This window comes from Gigantopelta aegis, chromosome 13, assembly GCF_016097555.1.
Source record: "Gigantopelta aegis isolate Gae_Host chromosome 13, Gae_host_genome, whole genome shotgun sequence".
In the NCBI taxonomy this organism is placed as follows: domain Eukaryota; kingdom Metazoa; phylum Mollusca; class Gastropoda; order Neomphalida; family Peltospiridae; genus Gigantopelta; species Gigantopelta aegis.
The window spans coordinates 31126337-31142021 of NC_054711.1; the positions used below are offsets into that span (position 1 = coordinate 31126337).

Sequence of the window (15685 nt, forward strand, 5' to 3'; positions counted from 1 at the left end):
AGTAATAGTAGTACTGGTAGTAATAGTAGTAGTAAAAGTAGTAGCCGTAGCATTAGCAGCAGCAGAAGCAGTAGTAGCAGCAGCAGCAGCAGCAGCAGCAGTAGTAGTAGTAGTAGTAGTAGTAGTAGTAGTAGTAGTAGTAGTAGCATGGACATAATCATCAACAGAAGTAGAATATTGTTAAAAACCCTGAATGTACAAACGTCATTACTCAGTTATGTGATGGTAGCCACGAAAGGTTTCGCTGTAGCGCTTACAGACGTGCATGCGGGACACACTGGCACTAGCGGCGATTATGCGGAAAAGTCAGCTGAAGGCAGGATGTTGTTACGGTTACTGGATGTACAAACGTCATTTCTCAGTTATCCCATCAGACGAATACATCTCCCTGGAAGTGACGTTGGCAGCAAGAGGTTTCTCTGTGGAGATTACAGGCGTGTTTTCGGGACACACTGGCACTAGCGGTTATTCTGCTGAGACGTCTAGAGCTGCTCCACTCATCTTGGTGTCCAACTGTCCTACAGTAGCACCAGGAACCGTAGACTGCTTCAACCTTTCCTGATATATGATCCAGAGTTGGTGAGTTAGTCCAGCAGCCTGCAACTCGAATCCGTTGACAGACAGTAGATACAGGAGATGCGAGCCGTCCCATCCAAGGAAGCTGCTAACAAAGTCGCCCAAGTCACGTTCAGGTGCAGCTATATCCACACTCTTCAGGTACACCTTGACCTTGTTTCGGGACATTGCTGGTATGAAGATGTGGAATACCCACAATGCCGTGTTGATAAAAGACAAGATGGCCACCAGGAGGACCCAGTACCATAGAAACACAAATATCTTGTCGTATACTTCGTTGGCCGGCATGACACATTGCACTGTGTATCTATAGACATTCTGAAGATATTGAATCGCAAAATCGTGTAAAATCGATCCTCTCGGAAGAGTAGGAACAACCGTCTTGTTTCCTAGATTTTCTGGGACGATGTGGCGGCCAGAATTAAAGAACATTTGAAGGAAGACTAACTGCGCGATCAGATTTATACAGAATAGAATCTTTTTGCAAATTTCCATACACGTGATCAGGATATTGTTACTAGATAAGAATTCTGCCAAGAGTCTTGCAGTTCTGTTGGTAAGTTCATCATTTGCGGTGTTCGGTCGATTTGGGTTATGCGGACTTAGGTATGTGTCGAATATACGTGTTGGGCATATGAAAGATTTCATTAATGAGATCAGCGACTGTGGGATCTTGAAAGCCAAGGCCTGCAGGAAGAGGATGATCGGAATCCAGTGATGGTATGACACATTATATTTACTGGGGATCCCAAATGTCTGATCTGAGTATGGAAGGTAGTACGTCTCAGAATGTTGTAGCGTAGCCTGTGCATATGAAACGTGTGAATCGGTAAAGTGGACCGGGCAGAAACACCGGACTGACATCAACGGGAGCATACGGACCACAAAGGAAACGACTGCGCATGCACTGAGGAGGAGTACAGACCAGAAGTTGTTTAATCTATCAATCCAGTCTCCTTTCATAGTGTGATTTGGGGTTTTACCTGAAAATATATCAATTAGTCAATTATTATTATCAGCTTCAGCAAAACTAGAATAAACGAAGTTCGCTAACACCGTCTTAATTAACTAGTAAATAGGGTCCCAGTGGCAAAGCGGTCGGTTGATTCGCGGACGGTCTGGGTTCGATCCCCGTCGGTGGGCCCATTAGGCTATTTCTCGTTCCAGCCAGTGCACCACGGCTGGTATATCAAAGGCCGTGGTATGTATTATCCTGTTTGCGGGATGTGCATATAAAAGATCCCTCTCTACTAATAAAAACATGTAGCGGGTTTCCCTTTATAACTATTTATGTCAAATTACCAAATGTTTGGCATCTAATAGCCGATTAATATTACATCAATATGCGCTAATGTTCTCGTTAAACAAACAATCTCTCTCTCTCTCTCTCTCTCTCTCTCTCTCTCTCTCTCTCTCTCTCTCTCTCTCTCTCTCTCTCTCTCTCTCTCTCTAAACGGCAAAACACTTTCAACTATTACAGCTTTTGTCGGTTAAACTATAACTTTCCTAAATTAGCAATTTTGTGGTAAAGGTTCTCTTGATGAGCGGTCGGTTTGGGATCGATCCCCGTCTGTGGGCCCATTACTCTATTTTTCGTTCTGGCCAGTGCACCACGAATGGTATATCAAAGGCCGTGGTATGTGACATCTTGTCTGTGAGATGGTGCATATAAAAGATCCCTTGCTGCTAATGAAAAACAGTCTTCCTGTCCTGGACGGAGGAGCCGGCCGAGGCCGGCACCTGTGCCCAGGACAGGCGTGCGCTACAACAGCTTGTTCAGAATGTGCACGTTGAACAATTCTATCCATCCAATGAAAAAAATGTAGCTGGTTTCCTCTCTAAGACTATATGTTAACATTACCAAATGTTTGACATCCAATAGCCGATGATTAATAAATCAATGTGTTCTAGTGGTGTCGTTAAACAATACAAACTTTAAAAAAATATATGAAATAGAGAAGTTACTTACCTCTGGAATTCTGTCAATAATGTTAATACTGTTGCGTTCACGTTAATTCCGTGTCTTAATATACTGTGACTAGTTCACTCTGTGCTAATTGGTGCATGGCGAATGAAACTTGTGGCCGTTTAGTTAGAAAATTGTATTGTTATCGTAATAATTATCAACATGAGTCAGTTAATCCATAACTGAAGGTCGTGTTCTATAGTGTAAATTGTTCTTGCAGCACAAGGGGAGGGACGTGGCTCAGTGGTTAGGCGTTCGCTGGATGCGTCATCAATACGGGAACGGGGCGTAGCCCAGTGGGAAAGCGGTTGTTTGATGCGCGGTCGGTTTGGGATCGATCCCCGTCGGTAGTCCCATTGGTCTATTTCTTGATCCAACCAGTGCATCACGACTGGTATATCAAAGGCCGTGGTATGTGCTATCCTGTCTGTGGGATGGTGCATATAAAAGAACCCTTGCTGCTAATCGAAAAGAGTAGCCCATTAAATGGTGACAGCGGGTTTTCTCTCTCAATATCTGTGTGGTCCTTAACCATATGTCTGACGCCATATAACCGTAAATAAAATGTGTTGAATGCGTCGTTAAATAAAACATTTCCTTCCTTCCTTCTATCAATATACCGGCCTCGGTGGCGTCGTGGTAAGCCATCGGTCTACAGGCTGGTAGGTACTGGGTTCGGATCCCAGTCGAGGCATGGGATTTTTTAATCCAGATACCGACTCCAAACCCTGAGTGAGTGCTCCGCAAGGCTCAATGGGTAGGTGTAAACCACTTGCACCGACCAGTGGTCCATAACTGGTTCAACAAAGGTCATGGTTTGTGCTATCCTGCCTGTGGGGAGCGCAAATAAAATATCCCTTGCTGCTATTCGGAAAGAGTAGCCCATGTAATGGCGACAGCGGGTTTCCTCTCAAAATCTGTGTGGTCCTTAACCATATGTCTGACGCCATATAACCGTAAATAAAATGTGTTGAGTGCGTCGTTAAATAAAACATTTCTTTCTTTCTTTCAGATCACAGGTTCAATAGTGTGCGCATGTCTGTCACTACGGCGTCAAATCCTTTGATCTATCAAGACTTCTAGTATTAAACACGTGACCTAGTAACCTGAGCATGTTGCATCGCTGGTGCACTTCTTGGGTAGTTGGGTACTCGGTCAGCATGCTATCCTCGATTCGCAGACCGGCCTCGCTGGTATAGTGGTTAAGCCGTCGGATTTAAGACTGGTAGGTACTGGGTTCGCATCCACTATCCTGAGCACTCAACCCAGATAACCGAGGTGTGAGCACGAAGAAGGAAGGAAATGGTTTATTTAACGACGCACTCAACACATTTTATTTACGGTTATATGGCGTCGGACATAATGGTTGAGGACCACACACATACTGAGGGAGGAAACCCGTTGTCGCCACTTCGTGGGCTACACTTTTCGATTAGCAGCAAGGGATCTTTTATATGCACCATCCCATAGACAGGATATATCACATCACGGCCGTTGATGTACCAGTCGTGGTGCACTGGCTGGAGCGAGAAATAGCCCTACGGGCCCACTGACAGGGATCGATCCCAAACCGAGCGCGCATCAATCGAGCGCTTTACCACTGGGCTACGCGTTGCCTCCTGAGCACGAAGATGAATAGAAAGAAGCAGCAACCAAATCAGAATGAATGAATGAATGAAGGAATGAATGAATGAATGTTATAACGACACCCCAGCACAAAAAATACATCGGCTATTGGGTGTCAAACTATTGTAATGCAAACAAATAAAGTGATGATCAACATCAATATAAAAATTCAAGATTTAAATAAAAACAGTGTAAAGAACTGTGCAAAAATACAAATATCACATATAGATACCGACTTTTATTCAAAATTTCAATTGTATCTCGAAGAAAACAATGGGATTTGGGCTGTATTGGCCATTCTCAAAGAGGTTACAGCATGCGCAGGTGTTAGCTTCCCAGTCGGTTGAACTATCTCCGCAGAACTAGTACTTATTTTATGGCAGCTTTGGAATGATAGAAGAAAATTAAAGTAAATCATTTGTTTCGTTTAACGACACTACTAGAGCACATAGATTAATCAATCATTGGCTGTTGGATGTCAAACATTTCGTAACCCTTAGCGTGGAATCTCGCTACAATGTTCCATTAATATCATAGGACATTTTACATGCACTTTCCCACAGACAGTGAAACACATACTACGGCTTTTGACCCTTTGTGGTGCACTGGTTGGAACGAGAAAAAAAACCCAATCAGTTGAATGGATCCACCGAGGTGGTGAAGTGATAGTAATTAGTAGAATGAAGGATTGTGTTATTTAACGATGCACTCAACACATTTTAATTACGGTTATATGGCGTGGGACATGTGGTTATGGGTCACACAGGTAATCAAGATAGGAAACCCGCTGCCGTCACGCTCGGGGCCACTCCTTCCAATTATCAGCAATGATTTTCTTATGTGTAGCATCCCACATAAGCTGATCCTAACACAAATTATGGGCGGGACGTAGTCCAGTGGTAAAGCGCTCGCCTGGTGCGCGGTCGGTTTAGGATCGATACCCGTCAGTGAGCCAATTAGGATTATTTATCGTTCCAGATAGTGGACCACAACTGGTATATCAAAGGTCGTGGTATGTGCTCTCTTGTCGGTGGGGTGGTGAATATGAAATGTTTGATGTGCAGTGGCAGATGATCGGTAAATCAATGAGCTCTAGTGGTGTCACTAAACAAAACAAACTTTTATCAATTATTTGCATTAATTCCATACCAAGCAAAGAAATGATAAAAGTTTCAATAATGTTCCGGTTAAATATATAAATGTTGGCGGGTTTCTTCTTGTAGTGTGTGTTTTAGTGATTAATATGTGAAATGTTTGTTATTGGAGAACTGAAAATTTTTATCAATGCAATGGTATTTAGCGTCAAACATAGGGTTATTGTTGTATTAGAGGTATGTCCTGCTGATAGAGTGTCCATAACTGTCCAAATGTCCGTCTAGCTCTCGAATAATAGTAGTAGTAGCAGCAGTAATTAATAGTAGAAGTAGTAGTAGTAGTAGTAATAGTAGTAGTAGTAGTAGTAGTAGTAGTAGTAGTAGTAGTAGTAGTAGTAGTAGTAGTAGTAGTAGTAGTAGTAGTAGTAGTAGTAGTAGTAGTAGTAGTAGTAGTAGTAGTAGTAGTAGTAATAGTAGTAGTAGCAGTAATAGTAGTAGTAGTAATAATAGTAGCATCAGTAGTAATAGTAGTAGTAGTAATAGTAGTATAAGTAGTAATAGCATCAGTAGTAGTAGTAGTAGTAGTAGTAGTAGTAGTAGTAGTAGTAGTAGTAATAGTAGTAGTAGTAGTAGTAGTAGTAATAATAGTAGCATCAGTAGTAATAGTAGTAGTAGTAATAGTAGTAGAAGTAGTAATAGCATCAGTAGTAGTAGTAGTAGTAGTAATAGTAGTAGTAGTAGTAGTAGTAGTAATAGTAGTAGTAGCAGTAATAGTAGTAGTAGTAATAATAGTAGCATCAGTAGTAATAGTAGTAGTAGTAATAGTAGTAGAAGTAGTAATAGCATCAGTAGTAGTAGTAGTAGTAGTAGTAGTAGTAGTAGTAGTAGTAGTAGTAGTAGTAGTAGTAGTAGTAGTAGTAGTAGTAGTAGTAGTAATAGTAGTAGTAGTAATAGTAGTAGTAGCAGTAATAGTAGTAGTAGTAATAATAGTAGCATCAGTAGTAATAGTAGTAGTAGTAATAGTAGTAGAAGTAGTAATAGCATCAGTAGTAGTAGTAGTAGTAGTAGTAGTAGTAGTAGTAGTAGTAGTAGTAGAAGTAGTAGTAGTAGTAGTAGTGGTAGTAGTAGTAGTAGTGGTAGTAGTAGTAGTAGTAGTAGTAGTAGTAACAGCAACAACAACAGTAGAAGTAGTAATAGTAGTATAAGTAGTAGTAGTCGTAGTAGTAGTAGTAGTAATAGTAGTAGTAGTAATAGTAGTAGTAGTAATAGTAGTAGTAGTAATAGTAGTATAAGTAGTAGTAGTCGTAGTAGTCGTAGTAGTAGTCGTAGTAGTAGTAGTAGTGGTAGTAATAGTAGTGGTAGTAATAGCAACAACAACAATAAAGTAGTAATAGTAGTTGTAAAAGTAGTAGTAGTAGTAGTAGTCGTAGTAGTAGTAGTAGTGGTAGTAGTAGTAGTAGTAGTAATAGCAACAACAACAATAAAGTAGTAATAGTAGTTGTAAAATAGTAGTAGTAGTAGTAGTCGTAGTAGTAGTAGTAGTGGTAGTAGTAGTAGTAGTAGTAGCAACAACAACAGTAGAAGTAGTAATAGTAGTAGAAGTATTAGTAGCAGCAGCAGTAGCATGTAATAGTAGTAGTAATAGTAGTCGTAGTCGTATTAGTCGTAGCAAAATCAGTAACAACAGTACTAACAGTAGTAGTAGTAGTAGTAGTAGTAGTAGTAGTAGTAGTAGTAGTAGTAGTAGTAGTAGTAGTAGTAGTAGCATGTAGTATTATCGCCATAACCAGTAACATCAACAACAAGAGCAGGATGTTGTTAAGGATACTGGATGTGCAAACGTCATTACTCAGCTATTCCATCAGACGAATACATCTCCCTGGAACTGACATTGGCAGCAGAAGGTTTCTCTGTGGAGATTACAGGCGTGTTTTCGGGACACACTGGCACTAGCGGCGATTCTGCGGAGAAGTCCAGAGCTGCTCCACTGTTCTTGGTGTCCAACTGTCCTAAAGTAGCACCAGTAGACTGCTTCAGTTTTTCCTGGTATATGATCCAGAGTTGGTGAGTTAGTCCAGCAGCCTGCAACTCGAATCCGTTGACAGACAGTAGATGAAGGAGATGTGAGCCGTCCCATCCAAGGAAGCTGCTAACAAAGTCGCCCAAGTCACGTTCAGGTGCAGCTATAACCACACTCTTTAGGTACATCTTGACCTTGTTTCGGGACATTGCTGGTATGAAGATGTGGAATACCCACAATGCCGTGTTGATAAAGGACAAGATAGCCACCAGGAGGACCCAGTACCATAGAAACACAAATATCTTGTCGTATACTTCGTTGGCCGGCATGAAACATTGCACTGTGTATCTTTGGACATTCTGAAGATGTTGAATAGCAAAATCGTGTAAAATCGATCCTCTCGGAAGAGTAGGAACAACCATCTTGTTTCCTACATTTTCTGGGACGATGTGGCGGCCAGAATTAAAGAACGTTTGAAGGAAGACTAGCTGCGCGATCAGATTAGTACAGAATAGAATCTTTTTGCAAATTTCCATACACGTGGTCAAGATATTGTTACTGGATAAGAATTCTGCCAAGAGTCTTGCCGTTCTGTTGGTAAGTTCATCATTTGCGGTGTTTGGTCGATTTGGGTTATGCGGAATTAGGTATGTGTCGAATATACGTGCTGAAGGTACGAAAGATGCCACTAATGAGATCAGCGACTGTGGGATCTTGAAAGCCAAGGCCTGCAGGAAGAGGATGATCGGAATCCAGTGATGGTATGACGCATTCTGTTTACTGGGGATCCCAAATGTCTGATCTGAGTTTGGAAGGTAGTACGTCTCAGAATTTTGTTGCGTAGCCTGTGCATATGAAACTTGTGAATCTTCAAACTGGTCCGGACAAAAACACCGGGCTGACATCGACGGGAGCATGCGGACCACAAAGGAAACGACTGCGCATGCGCTGATGAGGAGTACAGACCAGAAGTCGTTTAATCTATCAGTCCAGTCTCCTTTCATAGTGTGGTTTGGGGTTTTATCTGAAAATATATCAATTATATTAATTATTATTATTAGGTTCAGCAAAAATAGATTCAACGAATGTCGCTAATTCCGTGTTCAATAACTAGTAAATACTGTGTGTGAAGGTCGGGTCAGGTTATGAAGTTTTACGTGCACATTCAAAAGGTGTTGTAACGCACGCCTGTCATGGGCGCAGTTGCCGGCCTTGGCTGGCTTCTCCGTCCAGGACAGGAAAAGGGTTAGGTTGCGTGGGAGAAGGGACCGCCTGTGCTTGAATACAGATTAAAAAGTTTGATTGTGGTAGGGCTTATAAAAATGGTAAGCTAGTTTAGTATTTCATTTATTACAAACCAACTGCAAGCAAGCCGCATTGCAGAAGTAAGCAGATGTTGAGATCTTACTTTTCTACGTATTGGGTCAGTAAGTGATATACGTCACGCTCACGTCACGCCAATATTACACTAGTTAGATACTGAGTGATTGTTATGACATTAGCAATATCTTACACAGGTGTGTAATTATCAACCGCAGAATCATATATAGTTGTTTCAGGGTAGTTAGGAATGTTAAGATAAGATTTTAAAATAGAAAATATTAAATTGTGTATTGTAGTAAATACCTCTAGAACAATATATTGTTATGTCTTGTTTCCAGGAATATTAACCAAGGTGCCTAACATTCTTCATATTCTTTAAAATGACATTTTTTGTTTTGTAAATTATATATTTTTAGTTTGTATTCTGTATTTTATAATGTTTAAAAGTGTATGGCAAAAGTCACAAATATTTGTTTCTATATATTTTATTTCATAAAGAAAGGTGTTTGTTGTTATTATTCCATGTAAGATTCTATATTGAAACTATGATAAAGTCGGGTCTTTTGTACACAGAAATGGTAAATTATTGATTATTTACCACTCTTGTGAAGATAATATATAACAAGTTTGAATATTTCCGTTCGGAAGATGACACTGTTGTTGATTTGTTTACAATGTTTTACATTTCTTTGCATCTTTTTGTAGTTTTAAAGGGACATTCCTGAGTTTGCTGCACTTTTTAAGATGTTATCGACTAAGTAAGACTTTTTAACGATTGTAATTACATATCAAATATATTGTTCTGCATAAAATATTAGTGGCTGTATATTAACCGTGTTTCTGATCGTTCTAATATTTGTACTAGGTTAAATTTCATTTTATTTTCAAAAATATATTTTTTACGTACGTACGAAATTATTTGAAGACAAAATCCAGTTTGGACTCCTTATAAATATTAAGACGACTAGAAACACATTGAATATACACACACTGATATTCTAAACCAGAACATACATTTAATATGTAAGTTTAATCGTAGAAATATTTTATTAGTCGGAAACATCTTACAATGCAGCAAACTCAGGAATGTCCCTTTAATAAACAACCCCAATTTAAAAGGAAATATAGGATTGATAGTTTTTACCTGCTGATTTTTTATAATCATGTGTAAAGGTTTTAACTGCTTTTATTAAAGATGCAAATTCTAAAACGTCCTATCGTATTTGAAATTTAATTCTAAAGGTTTCATAGTTGAACAATCGACCCTGCTCACCCATTAGATCTTGTATAAATATGACATCATTTTTAATAAAGTTTTCATAATATATATGAGTTTCTGGTCAATAGTTATTTTACTGTTATACCAAATATTGATTCTGGTTATTTCATTTATGCTTTCTGGAATTTGTTTTGGTTGAATTAACCACCAACTATGTAAGATCTTTCCCCAAAAAATAGTTTCTTAATTTCTTAATATGTATTTGTTTTTTAAATAACCTCCGCACGTAATACGTTTTTGTACAGATAATGTCGTAGTAACTTCAAACAATATTTTCCACGTTGCGTTAGATGAAAGAGTCTGCTAATCCATGTATATTTTAACACTATCATAAAATTCGAAATATTTAGCATTTTACTGCCGCCGTTTGAATAGCTTTGAGTTAAAGGGACATTCCCGAGTTTGCTGCAATTTTAAAGATGTTATCGACTAGTAGAGACTTTTTAACGATTGTAATTACATATCAAATATTATTTTCTGCATGAAATAGTAGTGGCTGTATATTAAACGTGTTTATGATCGTTCTAATATTTGTACTAGGTTAAATTTCTTTTTATTTCATAAAATATGTGTGGGTTTTTTCGTACGTACAACATTATTGGATGACAAAATCCAGTTTGGGCTCCTTACAAATATTAAGAAGACCATAAACACGTTGAATATACAGACACTGATATTCTAAATAAGAAAATATATTTAATATATAAGTTTAATCGTAGAAATATTTTATTAGTTGGAAACATCATACAATGCAGCAAACTCAAGAATGTCCCTTTAAAGTTTCCCGTTTTATTCTATCTGGTTTATTTTGCCAGATAAAATTAATAGCCATTTTATTTATTCGTTTTATTGTTTGTTCTGGCGGGTGAGTTATTTTAGGAATTATTAAATATTTAAAAACTAAGACTGTCAGTTTTCTTATAGATCAGATCTTCTCTTCTTTTTTTTCACTTTTATTTTTGCATTTCATTAATTTTTATTTCAAAATTGACTGCAGTAATTTGTTTTAAGTCAATTGAAAATTTTAAGGGACATTCCCGAGTTTGCTGCATTGTAGGATGTTTCCGACTAATAAAATACTTCTACGATTAAACTTACATATTAAATATATTAACTTGTTTAGAATACCAGTGTCTGTATATTCAATGTGTTACTGGTCGTCTTAATATTTGTAAGAAGCCCATACTGGGCTTTGTCTTCAAATAATTTCGTACGTACGAACATTATTTTAGGAAATAAGATGAAATTTAACCTAGTACAAATATTAGAACGATCAGAAACACGTTTAATATACAGCCACTAATATTTTATGCAGAAAAGTATATTTGATATGTAATTACAATCGTTAAAAAGGCTCTGTTAGTCGATACCACCTTAAAAGTTGCAGCAAACTCGGGAATGTCCCTTTCAACTCTAAATTGCTTAAATTATATTTATCAGTTCTGTCAAGTCCACTGTAATTAGTTGCCCTAGTGTTTTCAGTAAAATACGTTTTACAGGAAACAGAGAAGTTACTTACCTAAGAAACTGCGGTCGATAATGTTAACACTATTGGGTTGACGTTAATTCCTTGTTTTAATATACTGTGACCAGTTCACTATTTGCTAATTGGTACATAGCCAATGCAACTTGTTGTGGCTGTTTAGTTAGAAAATTGTGTTATTATTGTAATCATTAGAAACATGAGTCAGTTAATTGAGAACTTGAAGGTCGTGCTGTATAATGGAATTTGTTCTTCAAGAACAGGGTCGGAACGGGACGTAGCTCAGTGGTAGAGCGCTCGTCTGGTGCGCGATTGGACTAGGATCGATATTTCATTTTCATTTCAATTTATTTTCGTATTTATATCCAATAAGGTCCAAGCACGCTGTCATGGGCACACACCTCAGCTATCTGGGCTGTCTGTCCAGGGCAATGGGTTAGTTGTTAATTATTAGTGGTTAGTGAGAGAGAAGAGGGTGTAGTGGTCTTACACCTACCCAATTAGTGGTTAGTGAGAGAGAAGAGGGTATAGTGGTCTTACACCTACCCAATTAGTGGTTAGTGAGAGAGAGAAGAGGGTATAGTGGTCTTACACCTACCCAATTAGTGGTTAGTGAGAGAGAAGAGGGTATAGTGGTCTTACACCTACCCAATTAGTGGTTAGTGAGAGAGAGAAGAGGGTATAGTGGTCTTACACCTACCCAATTAGTGGTTAGTGGGAGAGAAGAGGGTATAGTGGTCTTACACCTACCCAATTAGTGGTTAGTGAGAGAGAAGAGGGTATAGTGGTCTTACACCTACCCAATTAGTGGTTAGTGGGAGAGAAGAGGGTGTAGTGGTCTTACACCTACCCAATTAGTGGTTAGTGGGAGAGAAGAGGGTATAGTGGTCTTACACCTACCCAATTAGTGGTTAGTGAGAGAGAGAAGAGGGTATAGTGGTCTTACACCTACCCAATTAGTGGTTAGTGAGAGAGAAGAGGGTATAGTGGTCTTACACCTACCCAATTAGTGGTTAGTGGAGAGAGAAGAGGGTATAGTGGTCTTACACCTACCCAATTAGTGGTTAGTGAGAGAGAGAAGAGGGTATAGTGGTCTTACACCTACCCAATTAGTGGTTAGTGAGAGAGAGAAGAGGGTATAGTGGTCTTACACCTACCCAATTAGTGGTTAGTGAGAGAGAAGAGGGTATAGTGGTCTTACACCTACCCAATTAGTGGTTAGTGAGAGAGAAGAGGGTATAGTGGTCTTACACCTACCCAATTAGTGGTTAGTGGAGAGAGAGAGGGTATAGTGGTCTTACACCTACCCAATTAGTGGTTAGTGGTAGAGAAGAGGGTATAGTGGTCTTACACCTACCCAATTAGTGGTTAGTGAGAGAGAGAAGAGGGTGTAGTGGTCTTACACCTACCCAATTAGTGGTTAGTGAGAGAGAGAAGAGGGTATAGTGGTCTTACACCTACCCAATTAGTGGTTAGTGAGAGAGAAGAGGGTATAGTGGTCTTACACCTACCCAATTAGTGGTTAGTGAGAGAGAGAAGAGGGTATAGTGGTCTTACACCTACCCAATTAGTGGTTAGTGAGAGAGAAGAGGGTATAGTGGTCTTACACCTACCCAATTAGTGGTTAGTGGGAGAGAGAGAGGGTATAGTGGTCTTACACCTACCCAATTAGTGGTTAGTGAGAGAGAGAAGAGGGTATAGTGGTCTTACACCTACCCAATTAGTGGTTAGTGGGAGAGAAGAGGGTATAGTGGTCTTACACCTACCCAATTAGTGGTTAGTGAGAGAGAAGAGGGTATAGTGGTCTTACACCTACCCAATTAGTGGTTAGTGAGAGAGAGAAGAGGGTATAGTGGTCTTACACCTACCCAATTAGTGGTTAGTGAGAGAGAAGAGGGTATAGTGGTCTTACACCTACCCAATTAGTGGTTAGTGGGAGAGAAGAGGGTATAGTGGTCTTACACCTACCCAATTAGTGGTTAGTGAGAGAGAAGAGGGTATAGTGGTCTTACACCTACCCAATTAGTGGTTAGTGAGAGAGAGAAGAGGGTATAGTGGTCTTACACCTACCCAATTAGTGGTTAGTGAGAGAGAAGAGGGTATAGTGGTCTTACACCTACCCAATTAGTGGTTAGTGGGAGAGAAGAGGGTATAGTGGTCTTACACCTACCCAATTAGTGGTTAGTGAGAGAGAGAAGAGGGTATAGTGGTCTTACACCTACCCAATTAGTGGTTAGTGAGAGAGAAGAGGGTATAGTGGTCTTACACCTACCCAATTAGTGGTTAGTGAGAGAGAGAAGAGGGTATAGTGGTCTTACACCTACCCAATTAGTGGTTAGTGAGAGAGAGAAGAGGGTATAGTGGTCTTACACCTACCCAATTAGTGGTTAGTGAGAGAGAAGAGGGTATAGTGGTCTTACACCTACCCAATTAGTGGTTAGTGAGAGAGAAGAGGGTATAGTGGTCTTACACCTACCCAATTAGTGGTTAGTGAGAGAGAGAAGAGGGTATAGTGGTCTTACACCTACCCAATTAGTGGTTAGTGGGAGAGAAGAGGGTATAGTGGTCTTACACCTACCCAATTAGTGGTTAGTGAGAGAGAAGAGGGTATAGTGGTCTTACACCTACCCAATTAGTGGTTAGTGAGAGAGAGAAGAGGGTATAGTGGTCTTACACCTACCCAATTAGTGGTTAGTGAGAGAGAAGAGGGTATAGTGGTCTTACACCTACCCAATTAGTGGTTAGTGAGAGAGAGAAGAGGGTATAGTGGTCTTACACCTACCCAATTAGTGGTTAGTGGTCTTACACCTACCCAATTAGTGGTTAGAGAGAGAGGGTATAGTGGTCTTACACCTACCCAATTAGTGGTTAGTGGAGAGAGAAGAGGGTATAGTGGTCTTACACCTACCCAATTAGTGGTTAGTGAGAGAGAGAAGAGGGTATAGTGGTCTTACACCTACCCAATTAGTGGTTAGTGGTCTTAGAGAGAGAAGAGGGTATAGTGGTCTTACACCTACCCAATTAGTGGTTAGTGAGAGAGAGAAGAGGGTATAGTGGTCTTACACCTACCCAATTAGTGGTTAGTGAGAGAGAGAAGAGGGTATAGTGGTCTTACACCTACCCAATTAGTGGTTAGTGAGAGAGAAGAGGGTATAGTGGTCTTACACCTACCCAATTAGTGGTTAGTGAGAGAGAGAGAGGGTATAGTGGTCTTACACCTACCCAATTAGTGGTTAGTAGTATAGTGGTCTTACACCTACCCAATTAGTGGTTAGTGAGAGAGAAGAGGGTATAGTGGTCTTACACCTACCCAATTAGTGGTTAGTGAGAGAGAAGAGGGTATAGTGGTCTTACACCTACCCAATTAGTGGTTAGTGGAGAGAGAAGAGGGTATAGTGGTCTTACACCTACCTAATTAGTGGTTAGTGAGAGAGAGAAGAGGGTATAGTGGTCTTACACCTACCCAATTAGTGGTTAGTGAGAGAGAAGAGGGTATAATGGTCTTACACCTACCCAATTAGTGGTTAGTGAGAGAGAGAAGAGGGTATAGTGGTCTTACACCTACCCAATTAGTGGTTAGTGAGAGAGAGAGGGTATAGTGGTCTTACACCTACCCAATTAGTGGTAGTGGGAGAGAAGAGGGTATAGTGGTCTTACACCTACCCAATTAGTGGTTAGTGAGAGAGAAGAGGGTATAGTGGTCTTACACCTACCCAATTAGTGGTTAGTGAGAGAGAGAAGAGGGTATAGTGGTCTTACACCTACCCAATTAGTGGTTAGTGGAGAGAGAAGAGGGTATAGTGGTCTTACACCTACCCAATTAGTGGTTAGTGAGAGAGAGAAGAGGGTATAGTGGTCTTACACCTACCCAATTAGTGGTTAGTGAGAGAGAGAAGAGGGTATAGTGGTCTTACACCTACCCAATTAGTGGTTAGTGAGAGAGAAGAGGGTATAGTGGTCTTACACCTACCCAATTAGTGGTTAGTGAGAGAGAAGAGGGTATAGTGGTCTTACACCTACCCAATTAGTGGTTAGTGAGAGAGAAGAGGGTATAGTGGTCTTACACCTACCCAATTAGTGGTTAGTGAGAGAGAAGAGGGTATAGTGGTCTTACACCTACCCAATTAGTGGTTAGTGGGAGAGAAGAGGGTATAGTGGTCTTACACCTACCCAATTAGTGGTTAGTGAGAGAGAGAAGAGGGTATAGTGGTCTTACACCTACCCAATTAGTGGTTAGTGAGAGAGAAGAGGGTATAGTGGTCTTACACCTACCCAATTAGTGGTTAGTGAGAGAGAAGAGGGTATAGTGGTCTTACAC

The 15685-nt window shown here is 40.0% G+C and overlaps 2 protein-coding genes across 2 annotated transcripts; both read right to left on the bottom strand.

Annotated features, from left to right (window-relative positions):
* Nucleotides 1-34: 34 nt before the first annotated feature.
* LOC121387880 (innexin unc-9-like) lies at nucleotides 35-1670 on the bottom strand. Its single transcript, XM_041519114.1, has one exon. It carries the CDS (start codon nucleotides 1537-1539, stop codon nucleotides 466-468), a length of 1074 nt encoding a protein of 357 aa, XP_041375048.1. The 5' UTR covers nucleotides 1540-1670; the 3' UTR covers nucleotides 35-465.
* LOC121387879 (innexin-10-like) lies at nucleotides 1434-9389 on the bottom strand. The gene is made up of 2 exons (XM_041519113.1): nucleotides 7112-9389; nucleotides 1434-1559 (listed from the first exon to the last, which is right to left on the bottom strand). Exons 1-2 carry the CDS (start codon nucleotides 8284-8286, stop codon nucleotides 1556-1558), a joined length of 1179 nt encoding a protein of 392 aa, XP_041375047.1. The 5' UTR covers nucleotides 8287-9389; the 3' UTR covers nucleotides 1434-1555.
* Between the last annotated feature and the right edge of the window lie 6296 nt (nucleotides 9390-15685).